This window comes from Enhydra lutris, unplaced genomic scaffold, assembly GCF_002288905.1.
Source record: "Enhydra lutris kenyoni isolate GAN:26980312 unplaced genomic scaffold, ASM228890v2 scaffoldscaffold23, whole genome shotgun sequence".
NCBI lineage: Eukaryota > Metazoa > Chordata > Mammalia > Carnivora > Mustelidae > Enhydra > Enhydra lutris.
In genome coordinates this window covers 27554902-27575677 of record NW_019154107.1, presented here as the reverse complement: position 1 = coordinate 27575677, position 20776 = coordinate 27554902, and the positions used below count along the sequence as shown (strand labels likewise).

The window sequence follows — 20776 nt, the reverse complement described above, 5'->3', positions numbered from 1 at the left end:
CTCGATCCCAGGACACTGGGATCGAGTCCCACATCGGGCTCCTTGCTCATCAGGGAGCCTGCTTCTCCCTCTGCCTCTGCCTGCCATTCTGTCTGCCTGTGCTTGCTCTCTCTCCCTCTCTCTCTCTCTGACAAATAAATAAATAAAATCTTTTAAAAAAAATGGATTAAAGACTTGAACCTAAGACCTCAAACCATCAAACTCTAAGAAAATATAGGCAGTAAGCTCCCTGACATCAGTCTTGGTGATGATTTTTTGGATTTGATACCAAAAGCAAAGGCAACAAAAGCAAAAGTAAACAAGTAGAACTACATCAAACTAAAAAGCTTCTGCACAGCAAAGGAAACCTCAACTAAATGAAAAGACAACCTACCAAAGGGTAGAAAATATTTGTAAATCATGTATCTGGTAAGAGGCTAATATCCAAAAATTTATAAAAAATCCATATGACTCAATAGCAAAAAACAATCTGATTTAAAAATAGGCAGGGGCCCCTGGGTGGCTCAGTGGGTTAAGCCTCTGCCTTCAGCTCAGGTCATGACCTCAGGGTCCTGGGATCGAGCCCTGCATCGGGCTCTCTGCTCAGTGGGGAGCCTGCTTCCCCCTCTCTCTCTGCCTGCCTCTCTGCCTACTTGTGATCTCTGTTTGTCAAATAAATAAAATATTTTAAAAAATAAAAATAGGCGGGGGGGGGGGGCACGCCTGGGTGACTCAGTTGGTTAAGTGTCTGCCTTTGGTTTAGGTCATGATCCCAGGGTCCTGGGATCAAGCCCAGGGAGCCTGCTTCTCCCTCTGCCTCTGCCTTCTCCCTGCTTCTCCCTCTGCCTCCGTCCCTCCCCACCATTCATGCTCTCTCTCTCTCTCTTTCTAGCTCTCGCTCTCTCACTCTCTCGAATAAACAAATAAAATCTTTAAAAAAATTGGCCAGAGGATCTAAACGGGCAGTTTTCCAAAGAAGATATGCAGACAGCCAACGAGTACATAAAAGATGCTCAACATCACTAATTTAGGGGCACCTGGCTGGCTCAGTAGGTAGGGCATGCGACACTTGATCTCAGGGTTGTGAGTTCAAGCCCCACGCTGAGCATGAAGCCTACTTGAAAAAAATCACTAATCTAATCATTGGAGAAAGGCAAACCAAAACCACAATGACATATCACCCCACACCTGCCAGAACAGCTAGTATCAAACACACAAGTTGGTGAGGATGTAAAGAAAAGGGAACCCTTGTGCACTGCTGATAGGAATAGCAACTGGTATAGCCACTATGGAAAACAGTATGTAGGTTCCTCAAAAAATTAAATATAGAACTATCATATCATCCAGCAATTCCACTTCTGAGTATTTATCCAAAGGAAAAACACACTAACAAAGAAATATATACACCCCATGTTCACTGCCACATTATTTATAATAGCCAAGATATGGAAACTATCCAAGCGTCCATCAACAGATGAATGAATAAAGAAAATATGGTGTGTGTGTGTACACACAATAGAATATTATTCAGCCGTAAAAGAATGGGGACATATTGCCATTTGCAAGAATATGGATGGATCCTGAAGGCATTATGCTAAGGGAAATAAGTCAGAGAAAGAAAAATCCTGTATGATCTCACATATATGAGGGATCGAAAAACAACAACAACAACAACCACCACCAAGCTCACAGTACAGAGAAAGATTGGCGGTTACCAGATGTGGCGATAAGAGTTAGGCATTATGCCTCCATCAGAAAGGATGAATACCCAACTTTTGTATCAACATGGACGGGACTGGAGGAGATTATGCTGAGTGAAATAAATCAAGCAGAGAGAGTCAATTATCATATGGTTTCAGTTACTCGTGGAGCATAAGGAATAACATGGAGGACATGGGGAGATGGAGAGGAGAAGGGAGTTGGGGGAAATCGGAGGGGGAGACGAATCACGAGAGACTATGGACTCTGAGAAACAAACTGAGGGTTTTAGAAGGGAGGGGGGTAGGGGGTTGGGTGATCCTGGTGGTGGATATTATGGAGGGCATGTGCTACATGGAGCAATGGGTGTGGTGCATAAACAATGAATTGTGGAACACTGAAAAAATAAAATAAAATTCTTAAAAAAGAGCCAAATGGGTGAAGGGAGTCAAAAAATACAAACTTAGGGGTGCCTGGGTGGCTCAGTGGGTTAAAGCCTCTGCCTTTGGCTCAGGTCATGATCCCAGGGTCCTGGGATCGAGCCCCGCATTGGGCTCTCTGCTCAGCGGGGAGCCTGCTTCCCCCTCTCTCTCTCTCTGCCTGTCTCTCTGCTTGCTTGTGATCTCTGTCTGTCAAATAAATAAATAAAATCTTTAAAAAAAATACAAATTTACAGTTATAAAAAAAGTCATGGGGATGTAATGTACAACATGGCAACTATAGGTAATTATACTGTATTGCATATTTAAAAGTTGCTATGAGTAAATCTTAAAAGTTCTCATCACAAGAAAAAATTCTACAACTGTACATGGTGATGGATGTTAACTAGCCTTATTGTGGTGATCATTTTGTAACACATGCAAATATAGATTGATTATGTTGTACATATGTTATACATATTTACATATGTTCAGGTGTACACATGTTGTACTCCTGAAATTAATATAATGTTGTAAGTCAATGAGACCTCAATAAAAAAAGAGCATGGTAGGGGTACCTGGGTGGCTCAGTGGGTTGAGCCTCCGCCTTTGGCTAAGGTCATGGTCTCAGGGTCCTGGGATCGAGCCCCACATCGGGCTCTCTGCTCAGCGGGGAGCCTGCTACCCTCCCCCCACTGCCTGCCTCTCTGCCTACTTGTGATCTCTCTCTCTCTGTGTCAAATAAATAAATAATCTAAAACAAAATAAATAAATAGATAGATAGATAGATGAAGAGCATGGTATGGGTGAAGAATAGACAAATATATCAGTGGAACAAACAGAAAGGAAATAGATCCAGGGCTCCTGGGTGGCTCAGTCAGTTAAGCATCTGACTCTTGATTTCAGCTCAGGTCATGATCTCAGGGTCATGAGATCGAGCCCCAAGTCAGGCTTCATGTTCAGTGTGAATCTGCTTGTTCATCTCCCTCCCTCCCTCCCACTCCCCAACTTGCACGCTGTGTGCATGTGTGTACTCGCATGCGCTCTTTCTCTCTCAAATAAATAAATAAATCTTACTTTCAAAAATACTGTGTTTGTTTATTTATTTATTTATTTGAAAGAGAGCACACAAGCAGTGGGGAAGGGTAGAGAGAGAGGGAGAAGCAGACTCCCCACTGAGCAGGGAGCCCAACACAGGGCTCGATCCCAGAACCTGAGATCATGACCTGAGCCAAAGGCAGACACCCAAAGGACTAAGCCACCCAGATGCCCCCTCTCAGATAAATAAATAAATCTTTAAAAAAAAAAAAAGGAAAAAAGTTCTGAATAGACATTTGACCAAAGAAAATACACAGATGGCAAATGAACATGTACAACTATGTTCAACATCATTTTCCATTAGGGAATTATAAATCAAAACAATGATGAGATACCATCATACCCCTATTAGAATGGTTACAATCCAAAAACCCAACAATACCAAATGCTGACAAGGATATGGAACAACAGGAATGTTCTCGTTCATTGCTGGTTTGAATGTAAAATGGTCAAGAACTTAGGAAGACAGTTTGACAGTTTCTTGCAAAGCCGGTTTTACCGTATGACCCAAAATTGCACTCCTACTTATTTATCCATGTGAACTGAAGACATATGTCCACACAAAAACCTGTATATAAATGTTTATAGCAGCTTTATTCATAATTGCCCCAAACTGGGAACAACTAAGATGTCCTTCGATAGGTGAATGGATAAGCAAATTGTGGTACATCCATATGCTGGAATATTATTCAGTGATAAAAATAAATGAGATATAAAGCCACAAGAAGACATGGAGGAAGCTAAAATGCAAATTGCTGGGCGCCTGGGTGGCTCAGTCGTTAAGCATCTGCCTTCGGCTCAGGTCATGATCCTGGGGTCCTGGGATCGAGTCCCACATCGGGCTCCTTGCTCAGCGGGAAGCCTGCTCTCCCTTTCCCACTCATCTGCTTGTGTTCCCTCTCTCTGCCTCTCTCTCTGTCAAAAAAATAAATAAAGATCTTTAAAAAAATTTAAAAATAAAATAAATAAATAAAATGCAAACTGCTGAGTGATAGAGGCTAATCTGAAAAGGCTGTAGACTGTATGAGTCCCACTATATGACACCTTAAAAGAGGTAAGACTATATAGAGACAATAAAACAAAAAAAAAACAGAGGTTCAAGCCTAGGGAGAGAAAGGATGAACAGCTGAGGCACAGACAAAACTGTTCCGTATGAAACTGTAATGGCGAATATATGTTATTACGCATTTGTCAAAACTTAAAGAATGCGCAACACAAAGAATGAACCTTACTATAGACTATAATTAATAACAGGGTATTAATAACTATAATTAATAACAATATTAGTTCATTGTAACCAATGTACTACACGAATGCAAGATATTAATCATGGGGAAACTATGGAGGAGACAGAGAGTGGTACATGGAACTACATGTACTATTTTCTCAATTATTCTATAAATCTAAAGTTGTAGTAAAAAAAAAAATTAAGTCAATTGTTTGAAATGCACTCAGCATACAATCTAGCCATTGCATTCACATGCATTCGTCTCATACAAAATCCTTACACAAAAAATCATAGCATCTTTATTCATAATAGCCCCCAACTGGAAACAGCCAAGATGTCCTTCAACAAGAGGATGGTTAAGCCAACTGTGGTACATTGATACCAGGGAATACTATTCAGCAATAAAAAGGAACAAGCTATTCATATACCCAATAATCTGCATGAATCTCCAGAGAATTATGCTGTGTAAAAAAAGCCAGTCCCAAAAAGTTACATACTGTATTATTCCATTTATATGTCATGCCTGAAACGACAAACTTATAGCTCAGTGATGGCCAGGAGTTAAGGAGGGAGTGGGGGAGGAGGGAAGTGGTTGTGTCTATTAAAAGGCAAGATGAGGGGTCCTTGTCATGATGGAAATGTTCCCTATGTCAATATCCTAGTTGTGATACTATACCAAGGCTTTTGCATGATGTTCCCGTTAGAGGAAACTGGGTAAATGGTACATTGCGTTGGAATCTACAATTATCTCAAAATTTAAAAATTTATCTTAAAAAAAAGAAAAAATTTTAAAGTAGGCTCCTCCTCCTTACCTCAAATGATCTGCCAGGCAGTCCTGGAACCAGAGCAGGGAACCTCTGGGGTGATTTCCTATTAGCTGACATGTTCACCCTGGGTCTCAGCCCACCTTCCAAAGCTGGAGGGGAGTCGGTATATGGGCTGCGGTCAGAATGAATGGAAGATCCCGCAGCCTCCAGTAAGGAGAAACCTCAACAGCTCCACAGAGACACCAAGAAATCCTAAAAGGACAGCATCCGTGTGATCAGTGTCATTCCGCATTTACACCACAAAGTTCAGCAACCCCCACTCTGAGCGTTAGGGCGGATTATGAAAATGATCAAGATATCTGAAGTCAAATGAATGACCTCAGAGGCCTTTATTCTGGGGTGGCTCCACAGGGAGCTTCACACCTTACCTAGCCAGCCTATTCCTCAATTCTAGGTTCAAGGTGGACCTGAGTTTGCAGGGAGGGCAGAATTGGGGCAGCAAATGGTGCTAAAGTCGATGGGGACCTGAGGGGTGACTGACAGGAAACTTGGAAACCTGGTAATCTGAATGAAAGGTATCTCTTCTGCCCTCTTCAATTATTTTTCCATTTTAGGGTGAAAAATCCCTCTTAAATTCTTCTACAGGAAGCTCTTAGCCTCTTCTTTCCAGAAGACGGTTCCACATTAATAATATTTATTAATCAACAAATGGGGGGGCATGTTGCTATTAACTTATACCAGAAAAGCATTTGACACTATTCAGGAGACATTACCAATAGAACTCCAGCTAAAGTTAGGGAAGATGTAACCCATTTAAATACGACAAAAATCATTTACAAAACACAGCCCTGGACTATTATGCTAAAAAGTAAAATGAAGAAGCTATTGCCATTAAAATTATCAACAAGATAGGGATGTCTAATAGAACTCACAATTGTTTTGCTGGCTCTAGCTCACACCAAGGAAGATGAAACAGTAAGAATGGATATTGCAAGGAAATGGAAATGTGGCTTTCTTTTGCCAATGATATGATTTTATACAAAGAAAACACAGACACTACTAGCATTCATAGGGCAATTTGAAAAGGGGCTGGATACCAGATAAAATTATAAGAGCAGATAGTTTTCCCTCTACAACAGCAGTGATCATATAAAAATGGGGAAAAAAAAACCATTACTAATGACAGCAAGAAATACACAAAATGTATTTAAGGAATTGGACTTCTACAATTAAAAAAATTGACAAATATAAAATAGTCACACAGATATACCATATCCTTGGATAAGATGTAATAAAAATGTCAACCCTTCCAAAATGCATTTTATTAAGGTAATATAAATAATAGAAAAGAAACACAAATCTCAGTAGTAATAAGATGGTGTATGTAAAATTTTGTGGAATGCAGGTAAAGAGATTCTTAAAGAGAAATTCATGTTCTAAATGGTTTTTAACAAAGAAGAAAGGCTGAACATTAATGAATTAATATCCAATTTAAAAAGTTAAATTAGTGGTACAGATAAGAGCAGAAATTACAGAAATAGAAAACAAAGGTACATCAGAGAGGATCGACAAGGCCAAAAGTTGGTTCTTTGGAAAGACTAGTAAGATTAGCACGCCTCTGGGGAGACTGATAAGGAAAAAACCTAAACACACTCTATTAAGATTTGACAACAAGATGCAGCAAGGAATCTAAAAACTGACTATCCCAGAAACCCCCATCCCTGACCTGCACAGATTCCCATTCACCACATTCTGCAACTCCCCACCAATGGACCTTACAAACTGACAATTCGTCATTCCCAAAAGCCAACAAAGCCATCACCTCAAAATCACTGATGACTGTCACGCCTTAAAACCTCGTGCACTCGCTTTAGCGCCGCGCGCCAACAAGACTTAAACGTCCTCTGAGGGCCACTTCCGTTTCCTGTCCTCACCCCTGACAGTGCCCCTTCTGTGGTGTTGGTCTCGCACACATCGGAATGGCTGTGATGCTGTGTGGTCTACTCACTCTGAGCAAGGTGCAGTTACGGATCTGCAGGGACTTTGTCCACGAGTGGCGTTGTTGGGCGAGGAACATGGCTGTGCCGAGGCTTTCCTCCATGGAGGCCGCCATCTTAGCGCCAATTCCGTACAGTGGGCTGTTCCACCGAAGGAGGGGGCGGGGGGCGTTGTTCAGGGCAAGCTTCCGGGAGGAGTTGGTCTTTGGAACTGGTTTCTATAGGTCTGTGCAAAGTTTACAGAAGCGGAGGCGCCGGGGGCAGGGGAGATGTGACCTTATCTCTAAGGGAGACACCACTGGGGAGAGGAGAAAGAACAGGATTAGTTTCCTCCGGGAAGATGTCACTCGGAGGAAAGGAGAAATTAAAATGGCACAGTCTCCCCCCCCCCCCCCCCCCCGGCAGATCCCACGGGGCAGGAGAGGGAAGGAGTCGGTGTGGTACAGTTTTCTCCTTGGAGATACTCCTGGGAAGAGGTGGGGGAAGTCAGGTTATTGTTGATCCCCTCCTGGGTGATACCACTGGAGAAGAGTGGGGAGGAATCATAGTGATACATTATTTTGATGTGCTGGAATTGGTGTAGAAGGGAATTGAAACCACCTCAGTCTCCATTACTGCCATTAACGCCCACTAAAATGATAGTGGCTAGAAATAATAATAATAATAATAATAACCTTTGATATAGACAACTAATATTTTTAAGCAAATAGCCAATAGAAAAATATTTTAAAAGCATAGTAAGCATACTGTCCCCGAAAATACATGTCGGAAACACGCCCCTAACTCCTCCTGTCAACCAGTTTGCAGCCTCATAACCTCTCTTACATGGGACTTTAGGAGCTACTATGTACTCTTGGGAGAGAAGAGAGAATTCTACGTGTTCTTCACCTCCGAACTCCTAATCTAAACATTCTTCAAAACCTACTCCTACATATACCCTTCCTGCAGGCCTTCTCTGACAAGAGGTAGAAGGCTCTTTGCCCTGTTGAAGGCATTTCAGACACAACAGGTAGGCCCTAGCTAAGCTTGGGCATGGATTGCTGGGTCCCCTAGGAACATTCAGACCCTCTGCCTGGGTCTCAGCACAACAATCAGGAGAGTTAGAGTGTCACCCTCTCAGTATTTGTGAACTGAGTGGAAGAAAGAGTAGCAAATGTGAGAATATTATTGTAGCACACACACTTCTACAGAAATTTCCAAAATATTCTTGTCATGACTTTTGGGCAACATCTCAGATCCTGGACTGTGCTAACTTCTACCATCAGTGCCTCCTGGGCTGATCTCAAACCTGGATCTTTTTCAACTCTACCAACACCTTGTTGCACTCTTGATCTAAATTCATGTGCTCTATTAATCATTTCATCATTAGTATCTCTGTATTTTGACCATGAATCCAAGATGCTGTTAATTCATTTACCATATGTGCCCCTTTTTGTAGACTGAGAGAGTAGGCATTTGTTAATTTTCCACTATCAATACCTCTCTGGTCTGTATCTCAACTATTGGACCAAGGTTGACTTTTCTACCATCAATGTCCTTTGGATTAGACCTCCAAAACAGACATAGGTCACAGATGACTGGGTTCCAGCTCAAACCTGAGAGGAAATTATGTCTGAAGGATAACAGAGGCCCAAGTTCAAGAACTGGCCCTGAGGACCATCAAATGTACAAGTTCATTCATGGTAGAAGATTGCTCCCGAGGCTGGGCTTATGGTCAGTAAAACAAGAGGGTGATTTCTGGCAAAATCATTAACAGATGTTTTTAGATCAAACCAGGGAGATTGAGGATGTTGAAAGTTCGTATTTTCCTAAGGTAGAGACAGGGAATTGTTAATGGAGGCCCAGGGTTCCAATTCAGAAGAGATGGGTTTGTCACCTCGGAGAACAGACTATAAAAGACTGGGGCTTCCATGTGTTCTCTCTTTCTCTTTCTCTCTCTGTCTCTCTTCATCCCTCATATCACTCATTCTGGGAGAAACCAGCTGCTGTGTCATAATGACACTAAGGCAGGCAGCCTTTGGAGAGGCCCGTATGCCAAGCACACCTACCAGTAACCAGTGAGGAACTGAGGCCTCTAGCCTATAGCCATATGAATGAGCCAGACTCCAGCCTCAAGGACTACAGCCCCAGGCAACAACTTTAACTATAACCTCAGTTAGAGACCCTGAAACAGAATCTTGAACCCAAGCCTCTCCCAAGTTCTTAACCCCACAGACACTGTGAGATAATAAATGTTTGTTGTTTAAACCTTTACGTTTAAGAGTAATTGGTTGTGCAGCAATAGATAACAATATAAACATTTAAAGTTTTGGTATTTTGTTCATCATGGATTTTTGCATTAATTTTGACTTTTGAAAACATTGCACTGGGGCACCTGGCTGGCTCAGTCAGTTAAGCCGGTCATGATCCCAGGGTCTGGGATCAAACCCTATACTGGGCTCTTTGCTCAGCAGGGAACCTGCTTCTCCTTCTCCCTCTGCCTGCCGCTCCCCCTGCTTGTGCTCTCTCTAACTAATTAATTTTTAAAAAAAGAAAACATTACACTGAATGATATTTATCTTGATTACTGAGTTTTTTTTCATGCCCCCTTAAATTTTGCGTTTGGAGGTGACTCACCCTAGTCCTGGTCCTGCTAAGAAAACTTCTCTAAAATCATAGACTATCAGAAACTTTGCTATTTGAAATTATATCAGTAAGAATAAAACATCCTACTCTGCCTGGAGGATCCAAGTCACTTTGACATAGAGGAGCAACCTCAATTTCCAGCCCAGCTTCAGAGGCTCAAATAAGGGGCATCTGGAGTGAACATGTCATATATATTTTTACTTAAGTGTTTCCAAATAAAAAGGCCCCTGAATCCATTTCACAGTCCAGACTTAACATTGACTCTTTTATATACCAACTTGCTTTGCTTTGGGCTAATCAAAACCCTGCTTCACTGAAAATTTTTTTTAAGGTTTTATTTACTTACTTGTCAGAGGGAGAGTGTACAGGCACATGCAGGTTTAGTGGCAGGCAGAGGGCGAAGCAGGCTTCCCTGCTGAACAGAGAGCCTGAAGTGGGGCTCGAGCCCAGGACCCCAAATCATGACCTGAGCTGACCGCCCAGGTGTTCCTCATTTAAGGTTTAACTTAACTCAACTCTTTCCCAAAACCCTATAGTAATCCCATTTCCTCCTTTGTTTGCAAAGTCTAAGGTGATCGACCATCCTTGCTTGCCTAAAACTGAGGGATTTACTGGGCCAAGGGACAATCAATGCTGAAACCAGGAAAGTCCCAGACAAACTTGAACAAGTTGTCTGCCCTAGGTGAGATTCCCTCGCAGTCCTTATGGTGTGTGGTCTCCCTTGCAGCAGCAAGTTAATAGGCCCATTAATGTCAAGACTATGGATGGGACCCTGGTGGTCTTTATGAGGTAGGCTTTATCAAGGTCATTAATGTTGGAAGGGTTCAGAGGTCACGTTTGAGATCAGTCCTGGTATACACTGATGGTGGAATATTTAACAGACCTGAATTGAAGCTTCGGATCAAAGGGGCATTGGTGGAGGAATAATTAATTGAAGGCTGAAGGCTAAACCATGTCAGAAAAGCACTAATGGTTGAAAGTTATCAGAGCTCTAAGTCAGACTAGAACAATATTAGATGGGGTTAGAAATTGGTCCAGAGGAGGTAGAAATGTTAAAAGGGGCCCAGAGTTTAGATTTTGACAAGAAGGTCGTTGGTGGTGGATTAGATAACAAATGACCAAGTTCAAGGGCCAGCTCGATGAGCAGTGGTGGCGGAAGAGTTAACAGAAGCCAGCAATTTGAATCTAGACCAAGTCTTTGGGTTGTAGATAAATGGTACAGCTGGCCAATGGCTGTGTAAGAGACGTAGGGTCTAGTTCCTGGTGGCCAATGAGCTGAAGCAGCAGCCTGTTACTAAGGTGAAGCTCCTGTTGCTATGTGCTGAGTACCAATGCCATGAGAAATGAGCCAGCCAAAGGGACACCTGAGAAGCTGTAGACAGAAAGCGCAGTTAGGGAATGGCTGAGCATAGGAGGCTCTGGCCTCCCCACTCAAATAAGGCTGCTAGGTCTGTAAACCAGAAGTCCCTATTGTCCAATGCAGGGAGGGGAAAGGCCCGTCTGAGGGGGTGTAGATACCTGATGCTGTGTGAGGGGTGGGGGCAAAGCCTGGGGCTGCTCTGGACAGAGGATGCAGCTGGCCAATGACTCCGTGGGGGAGGCGGGCTTTAGTTTCCATGGCCAATGAAATGTGAACATCCCTGTCACTATGCAGAAATAACTTTGCTGTACCAAATTATATCCATAAGAATGAAGCCTTTCTCTGTTGCCTGGAGAATCTAAATTGCTTTGATGAAAAACAACAAGCCTCCATGTCCAACTCAAGTGGAAGGGGAGGAGGAAACAGCATGAGGGGCTGCAGACAGGTGACACATTAGGAAGAAAAAGAAACAAACGAAATGTCATGATGTATTTTATTTAAACTACATATCCAAAACATCATTTCGACTTGTAATCAGTTTTTAAAACTGCCGATGAGATATTTGGCATCCTTTTTGTTGTAAATAAGTCTGCGAAATCAGATGTGTATTTTACACTTAACAATATGCCTCAGTTTGAATACTAAATTTCCACCAGAAATACTTGATTTGTATTTAGATTTCATAACATTTAAATTTGAAAACATAGATTAATATTCACAAATTCGTCCAAACATACTTGAAAAGTTTTCCGATAACTGAATTGAGTATCTATTTTATTTTATTTTTAAAAGATTTTATTTATCCATTTGACAGAGAGAGAGATCACAAGCAGGCAGAGAGGCAGGCAGAGAGAGAGGGGGAAGCAGGCTCCCCGAGGAGCAGAGAGCCCGATGCGGGGCTCGATCCCAGGACCCAGCGACCACGACCTAAGCTGAAGGCAGAGGCTTAACCCACTGAGCCACTAAACTAAATGTTTAGTTAAGGGTGCCTGTGGTTTAGTGGGTTAAGCCTCTGCCTTCAGCTCTGGTCATGATCTCAGGGTCCTGGGATGGAGTCCCGCATCGGGCTCTCTGCTCAGCAGGAAGCCTGCTTCTCTCTCTCTCATTGCCTGCTGTTCTGTCTACTTGTGATCTCTCTCTCTCTCTCTCTCTCTGTCAAATAAATAAATAAAATCTTTTTAAAAAATAAAATAAATGTTTAGTTAATTCAAATAAATAACATTTAAAATTCAATTCTCAATCTCACTAGTTTCATTTTAAGTATTCCATAACCACATGTGGTTCATGTCTACCATATCAAATGGCATAATTCTAGACAATATGCCACTGATGGTGGTCGAGTTAGAGACGCATGGTTTTGAGTTGTGGACCAGGTAGGTGTGGATGGTAGAAGAGTTCACAGAAGCCAGGGTTGAAGATATATAAAAGATGGGAAACGGTGAAGGATTGTTGACAGAAGCCCACCTTCAAGGACAGACCAATGTAGCAAGGATGGTGGAAGAATTAACAGGAGCTTGGGTCTGAGGTCAGCCCTGAGAGGTGTTAATGGTTCAAAAATAGAGTTTTCCAGTCACAACAAGAGAGCAGAGACCCGTTTCTCACTGTTCCCTCCTGCTAAGCACAACTATCAACCCTAGAAATGAAACAGGAGAGCATCCAGAGAAAACTATGAAGGGTGGTTAAAAAAAAAATTAAAGTGAGTTTGTTTTTTAAAAGATCTTATTTATTTATTCATCAGAGAGCGATAGCATAGAAGGAAAAGCAGGCTCCCCACTGAACAGGGAGCCAGATGCAAGACTCGATCCTGGGACCCTGGGATCATGACCTGAGCCGAAGGCAGATGCTTAACCGACCGAACCACCAGGCTCCCAAGAAGGTGAATTCATTTAGGATCCCAGGACTGGAGGAACAGTACAACTTCAAGGTATCTTACATTCCATCCTCCATCCCAGGAGAAGGCAACTCAGGCCAGGCATTTTCTTTTTTTTTTTTTTTTTTTGAAGATTTTATTTATTTGACAGAGAGAGATCACGAGTAGGCACAGAGAGAGAGAGAGAGAGAGGAAGAAGCAGGCTCCCCGCCAAGCAGAGAGCCCGATGTGGGACTCAATCCCAGAACTCTGAGATCATGACCTGAGCTGAAGGCAGAGGCTTAATCCACTGAGCCGCCCAGGTGCCCAGGCCAGGCATTTTCTAACACCCAACCTAGGAACACGAGGCAGCTTAAGGAGGTTCAAATGGAAGGCCCTCTGGCAACATGAGGCAGACCCAGTAACCACAAGGGGATGGACTTACAGTAAGTGGCCATGAGGAGTTCTTTCTTTCTCCATTGCGCCCCAGACCGCCCTCCCCCACCAACAGTGCGGCAAGCAGGGGGAAGCTGGAAGAGGGAGGCAGCCACAGCAAGACACCAGGCCTGGAAAACTCCCCTTCCCTTGAAAGCCCCCAAGACCTGAGATACCCTTCCCCCAATAGAAGGCACAAGGCGAGTGCATGCAATCAGCGAGAAGAACCCAACCAGGCAACCAGACTTGGAAAAGCCTTCACGTTACCCGGGGCACTGGGACAAGCAGGCAGAAGCAGCAAAAGGGGCTCAGCCACAACAAGCATCGTGCCCCAAGATGCCACTTTGAACGTGCAGGCCAAAGATTCCCCTTCCCTGCACAGAGACGCCTGGGCAGCCATGAAGCAGTGATCAGGGGAGCTCATCACATCCTTCGACCACTGAGAGATCCCAGAAGTCTGGCCTGTAGAAATCTTTTCCACCCCCTCAGGCAGAACCAGCAGAGACGAATGGAAGCCCCAGAGACACCAGATAGACCAAGCAGATGAAAATCACGCCACAAACTTTCTGAAAATTAAGATTCCATTGGGGGGATGTCTGGGTGGCTCCGTTGGTTAAGTGTCTGCCTTCAGCTCAGGTCAGGATCCCAAGGTTGTGGGGTCAAGTCCTGCATCGGGCTCCCTGCTCAGTGAGGAGCCTGCTTCTCCTTCTGCCTGCTGCTCCCCCTGCTTGTGCTTTCTCCCTCTGACAAATAAATAAATAAAGTATTTTGTTTAAAAACCTTCTATTAGAACTACAGCACAAAAACCAGGTCAAAGCCCACATCCTAAACCTAAACAAGGCAATAAAAGATTTTAATAGGACCCAGAGTCTCCTAACATCATAGACAAATGCCTGGAATACAATAGAAAATTCTCCATCATTCCAAGAACAAAGAAAATCACAACTTGAATGAGAAAAGAAAACCTGGTGCTAACACGGAGATGACCCAGATGTTCCAATTATCTGCTGAGGATTTTAAAGCCGCCATCATCAAAATGTTTCAACAGTTATAAAATCTGCAAGTTCTCATGGAACAAATGAAAAAACAAGAAAAATCTCAGCAAAGAAATAGAAGTTGTTGTTTTAAATCCAATGGCAATTATAGAACTGAAAAATGCAATAAAAGAAATAAAAATCTCACTGGATGGGCTTTTTAAAGAACAAAATTGAACTGAGTACCTTTAAACCTCTAATTGGCTTTATTCAATCATTAATGAATCTAGCAGTATCCCATCTATGCAATAAAAAACAGCTCTGAGGAGCTGTACAAAACATTAGATTTTTATAGGTAGAAGAAGGCAGAACGAGGAAGTTACTAGCAAGGAGTGAATTGTTTCAGGCAAGGTCACCTTCCTTTGAGGGGTGATGGAGGTCTACAAGTAATTACCTCATTAGTGCTGACCAGGAAATTCTAGACTGTTTTATATTACATTCCTGGGAGAGACTGAAACTGCAGTTAGGTTAGGAACTAAGTCTCTATTTGGTGATATGAGTTTAGCACAGATGACTCCATTTTGGGGCTTCTTGTCCTCCCCACCCCCCTGCCCCCCACCACCATGGCCTCAATAGTAGAGTGGAGATGACAGAATATAGAATCAATAAATTTGAAAACTAATCAATAGAATTAACCCAATCTGAACAACAGAGAGAAAACTGATTGAAAATATTGAACTGATGGGAGACCGGGGTGACTCAGTCCTGAAGCATCTGTCTTCAGCTCAGGTCATGATCCCGCACTGTGCTCCCTGCTAAGTGAGCAGACTGCTTCTCCCTCTCCCACTCCCCCTACTTGTGTTCTCTCTCATTCTCTCTCTCTCTGTCAATTACAAGAAGAAAGGAAGAAAGAGAGAGAGAGAGAGAGAAAGGAAGGAAGGAAGGAAGGAAGGAAATACTGAAGTGAGAAACAGTAACAAAACACCTAGCATTCAGGATGCCTGGGTGGCTCAGCGGGTTAAGCAGCTGCCTTAGGCTCAGGTCATGTTCCCAGTGTCCTGGGATCGAGTCCCACATCAGGCTCCTTGCTCGACAGGGAGCCTGCTTCTCCCTCTTCCTCTGCCTGCCACTCTGTCTGCCTGTGTTTGCGTGCTCGCTCTCTCTCTCTCTCTCTCTCTCTAACAAATAAATAAATAAAATCTTAAAAAAAAAAAAAAAGCACCTAGCATTCATATCACAGATGTTCCAGAAGGGTGACAAAAAGCAAGGCCAAAAGAACACTTGAATAACTGCCGAAATGTTCCAAATCTGTCAAAAGACACAAACCTACAGATCCAAGGAGCTGAGGCAATCTCAATGGGATAAACCCACCCCAAATTCACATCAAGATATATCATAATTAAGCTTTTGAAAACTAAAGACAATGAAAATACGTTGAAAGCAACCAGAGAGAAACAAAGCCTTAGCTCTAGGGGAACACCCATTTAAATGATAGCAGATTGGGTGAGGGAGTTGGGGAGATGTTGTTTAAGGGGACAAACCTGCAACTCTTAGATAAATAAGTTCTGGGTATCTAATGCACAGCGTGATGAATATAGCTAAGGGTATCATATCTGATGTGAAAATTCGGGGATTCAGGAGTGAAAGGTCAAGCAAGAATTCTTGAGATGTCTTCCGTGCAAAAAGGTGGTTTTATTAAAGCATGGCGACAGGCCCCATGGGCAGAAAGAGCTGCACTGGGGTTGTGAGGAGTGGCTGATTTTACACTTTCAAGTTGGGAGGGAGTTAGGAATAGTGTAAGTCTCTAAGGAATTTGGAAGCAAGGTTTGCTGGACCTTGAGGGGCCGCTGTTGAAGATAAGGTCATTTACTACTGTCTAGTTCAACCTTAGTCATGAGACCCTTCAGATGGATATCGGCGAGCCTATGCTTGGAGGATGACTGCTAAGATACATCTTAGGGGGTAGAGATAAAGGAAGTTTCCAAAGGAATTTTTCTGTTAAGAAGATTTACAGGATCCTGGGGGGTTGGGATGATGCTAAGGTGATTTTTGCCCTTAGCTAACTATTAACCTAGAGGAAGGTCACTCTGCCTGTCTCAAGGACTTGTCAGTGGGCTGTAAGTAGGAAAGAAATTTATTTTTTTTCTTTTGCCTCTGTTCCCCACATCAATATCCTTGAATACTGCTAGGAGAGTAGATCTTAAATGTTCTCACCATAAAGAAAGAAAGGGTAACTGCGACAGGATGGAGGTATTAGCTAATGTTACAGGAGTGATCATACTGCAATATATAAATGTATCAAATCAACACATTATCCACCTTAAACTTACACAATGTTATATGTCAACTATATCCCAATTTTTTAAGTTAAAAAATAAAAAAAAGCTCTCAGTAAAAATGACAACAAAGGGACGTGTGGGTGGCTCCGTCAGTTAAGCGTCTGCCTTCGGCTCCAGTCATGATCCCAGGATCCTGGGATCGAGGCCTGCTTTGGCTTTGGCTTTGGGCTTCCTGCTCAGCGGGGAGCCTGCTTCTCCCTCTCCCTCTGCCCTCTCTCAGCTCGTTCTCTCTCTCTCTCTCAAACAAATAAATAAAATCTTTTAAATAAATAACAAAAAATTAAAAAAAAAACATTCAACCAAGTACATTTTGAAGATCTAATTGGCTTTACTAATTGACTCCTGAATTGGACAGCAACCCGTCTAGCAAGTCCGAGGGACTACAGAAACGGAAAAGTCTTCAAAGATAGAGAGGGAGTGGGAAAAAGGAAATTATTAGCAAAGACTCCATGGTTTTAGGCAAGGTCACCTGCCTTCGGGGGATGGAAGGAGTCTCTCAGTACATTTCCTATTGCTGACCAGGAAATTCCCAGGTTGACTGGTTAAAGGTTACATTACCAGGGGGTTGAAACTGCAGTTAGGGTTAGGTATTAAGTCTTGGTTTACTGACTTGGGGTCGTAACCCTATGGGATACAATTTGGAGCCGGTGGCTTTCTTTTAAACGCTGGTACTCTAGTAACAAAAATGTTCCTGAGTTATGTGACCTGCTCTAGCAAATTAATGGAGCCTAAGGAGGGGTCGTGAGAATCTCTGGTTTGTAGCCAGATGGTCAGAAGTACAGGTAATCTGAGCTTGTGACTGCCATCTGAAGTGTGTCTGTGGCGGGCTGGGGCGAGGGCGGCGGGGTGGGGGTGGGGGGAGTCTTGTAGGACTGAACCCTTAATCTGCAGAGCCTGGGGCCATCTCCGGGTAAACGGAACCAGAATTGCCCGCTGTGGTGTCAGAAGCCCCCCCGCCCCCCGCATTGGAATTGGGTCCAGGACCCCAACGTAGTTTGGTACCAGATACGTGGGATTTGCTAAGAATGGCCCTTGGCTACTAGAAACAAGTGGTTTGGAGAGGGAAGGATAAGGGGGTAGGGGTGGGGATGAGGCAGGTTTGATTCCGGGGTGGCCACGTGGTCACTTAAGGTTTAGAGCCGCAGCTATGCGGTGCTCAGTTACAAACGATAAAAATTACCAATGAAATTTAAAAATGCATCCAACTCGCAGGCGGTTGGTTCACTGAATGCATAAGGAAAGAATGAGAAGCTAAGAAGAAAGCGAAGTAGTAAAAGGCCAAATCTTCAATCCCTTTGTGATTGTCATCTGTACTAGCTAAACAAAAAGTCCGAGAGAATGCGGCTCGGGCTCTGGTGCTAGCCCAAGCTCAGATTTCAGTCTAAGCTTCAGCCGCCGGCCTCAAAGCCGCCCCCAAGGTAAAAACCCAGGTGGGGGATGGGCAAAGCCGGGAAACGACTGAAACTGGGGGGAGGGGGTTGGAGGGAGAGGGGGTTGTTTCCTTTTGTAGATCGGGGTGCCCTCAGCCTCCAGAAGAGCCTTTACCAAAATGAATTATGAGAATCATTTCCTTAGGAGCTGCGTCCGTGGTCTTTGAGTACTGCCGAGCGGAAGAGCATGTCTGGTTTGATCCAGGACTCGCAGCTCACTCCCCAGGTCAAGATAAATGCTGTGATTAAGGGGCCCCCTTTCACGGGGCACCGCAGACAACCTTATTGTGGCAGAACTGAAAAACAGCTCCGGAAGCCTTATTGAATTTGGAGTCTCAGCTTCCCCTCCCGGGTCTTACACATGCTAATGATCATTAGGGTCATTAACAAGTGAATGGGGGAGATTCCGAGGGCACAATCCGAGGACTCTTCCCCCACCAGGTGGAAAATTTTTTAACAGTTGTTTAGAAGTGGGGTGAAGAAAGCAAATAATTTAGGAGCAAAACGGGGGAGAGTCACGGGATTTGTCCCAGCAGGGTGGAAATCTTTAGATGGTTAGTAAGAGATGGGATGAATGAAACAGACATTGAGGGGGTTAAAGCAGAGGTTTTAATACAGCACTACCGAAGGTAGCAATACCAAAGCTATTACCAAAGGTTGGGTGGGCGGAAGGGACCGCCCCCACCACCACCGCAAGTGTCCCAATATCAAAGGTCCTCAAACAATTCTGCTTTATTTACCCCAGTTAGAAGCAATTTGAAAAGTCAGGAGGTAGAGATTCCTATAAGAAACCTGACCAGCAATCCCATGGATCAATGGTTAGGCAAATTAATCAAGTTAAAAGTTGACAAAAGCCCTGGGGCCAGTGGGGGGATGCCTGGCTGGCTTGGTCACTGGAGCCTGCAACTATATCTGGGGTTTGTGAGCTCAAGCCCCACGTTGGGCATAGAGATTACTGAAAAATAACATCTTAAAAAAAAAAAAAAAAAGTTGACAAAAGGGCCAGAGTCCTGTGGCTGGGTCCGTCTCTGAGGAGCCAAAGGCCTTTAGCACCAGAGTAGATCAAATGGTCGGGGGACGGAGAAGTTTCTAAGACTCCTTGAAACAGAAGCCGTACAGATACAGAGCTGTAGTACCAAAACCTAAGGAAGAAGTCTTAATGGAGGCTACGGTTAGAAATGCAAGCGAAGGGGAGCATGCTTTTCCACCCCAAAATGTGCTTCTTTGGCATGGGGATTATTTTAAGCTGCTTACTTTCAAGAAACAGCAAACACAGGTGAAACTCTGAAAATTGAATAGAGGTTACATTTGGTAAGAGACATTTACATGTATAAGGGAAATATCCATTTGCAAAAGAGTCTTTGTTACCTTACCAGGACAAGGGTTATGACTCAATCTCTAGAAATTCTTTTTTTTTTTTTTTTAAGATTTTTTTTATTTATTTGACAGCGAGAGAGGTAACACAAGCAGGGGGAGAGGGAGAGGAGAAGCAGGCTTCCCGCTGAGCAGGGAGCCCCTCAATCTCTAGAAATTCTTATCCACAGAGAAGACGGTGACTTAACTGTGCATAAGAACCCTACACTAGGGGCGCCTGGATGGCTCAGAGGGTTAAGCCTCTGCCTTAAGCTCAGGTCATGATCTCAGGGTCCTGGGATCGAGCCCCGCATCGGGCTCTCTGCTCAGCAGGGAGCCTGCTCCCCTACCTCTCTGCCTGCTTGTGATCTCTTTCTCTCTCTGTTAAATAAATAAAATCTTAAAAAAAAAAAAAAAAGAACCCTATACCAAAGTATCCTGTGCTCTGTTTCTTTTGTCTTTAGCTCAAGGTGGTATTTAAAGGGATAGCTTTGATCTTTTTTGGGGGGGGGCAGGGAGTTACTCAGTTTTCCTGGTCTGTCCCATGTATAAGGGAGGTATACAGGTAATTAAACTTGTGTTTTTCTCCTCTTGATTGGTCTTGTATTAATTTACTTATCAGACCAGCCAAAGAAACAAGAAGGGGAGAAGGGAGAACTTTTCCACTCCTACCTAAAGGCTGATAAAATTAAGGTGAAAGTTTGTAGGGGAATTGCTGTGTTTGAAGAGGCTTTATGTGAAGTGGTTGCATTTTTTTTTTTTTAATCTAATTGTATTGTGGAGATGGACACTGTAACTGACTGGGGAATGTTTCCTCTGCCCAACAGCGTGACCCAGAAGGCATGGAAGCCTGCCCTTCAAAGCAATGTTAATTGGACATGCTCAATGGGAATCAGTAAGATTGCCGGAGCCCATGGTGCAGAACGGGAGCTGGAGCGTGTAAGAGATTTCAGAATACAGCGAGCCAGCCTAGATAAGAGTCTCTTTTAAAAATAGGGTCAGGAGGCCATCAGGGAGGAGGAATTTATGCACATACTCATTGAAGAAGCCATGAACTTTTTTTGAACTTTTCAGCCAGCTGCAAGCGCTCAGCCTGGGCTTAACTTTTCACCATGGGCCCCCTCCTGCCCCTGTCCCCCAGTCATCCCCAACTTCACTTTGAAAGGAGCCAAAATGATTTAACAATTGTCGATCCTTCCTGTGCCTATGAACCCAACGAATCCCA

General features: G+C 43.5%; 2 protein-coding genes across 2 annotated transcripts in view; one reads left to right on the top strand and one right to left on the bottom strand.

The window, feature by feature from the left end:
* The window catches only part of LOC111150346 (zinc finger protein 157), a 38013-nt gene extending 29485 nt beyond the window's left edge, over positions 1-8528 (bottom strand). Inside the window, exons 1-2 of the mRNA XM_022507798.1 lie at positions 8475-8528; positions 7198-7404 (exon numbers count right to left, since the gene is read on the bottom strand). Of these exons, the coding sequence (XP_022363506.1) occupies positions 7198-7404; positions 8475-8528 (261 nt within the window). The remainder of the gene's footprint in view (positions 1-7197; positions 7405-8474) is intronic.
* The window catches only part of LOC111150571 (zinc finger protein 674-like), an 886492-nt gene that overhangs the window by 73697 nt on the left and 792019 nt on the right, over positions 1-20776 (top strand). The window contains exon 5 of the mRNA XM_022508057.1: positions 19500-19509. Coding sequence (XP_022363765.1) covers positions 19500-19509 — 10 coding nt within the window. The remainder of the gene's footprint in view (positions 1-19499; positions 19510-20776) is intronic.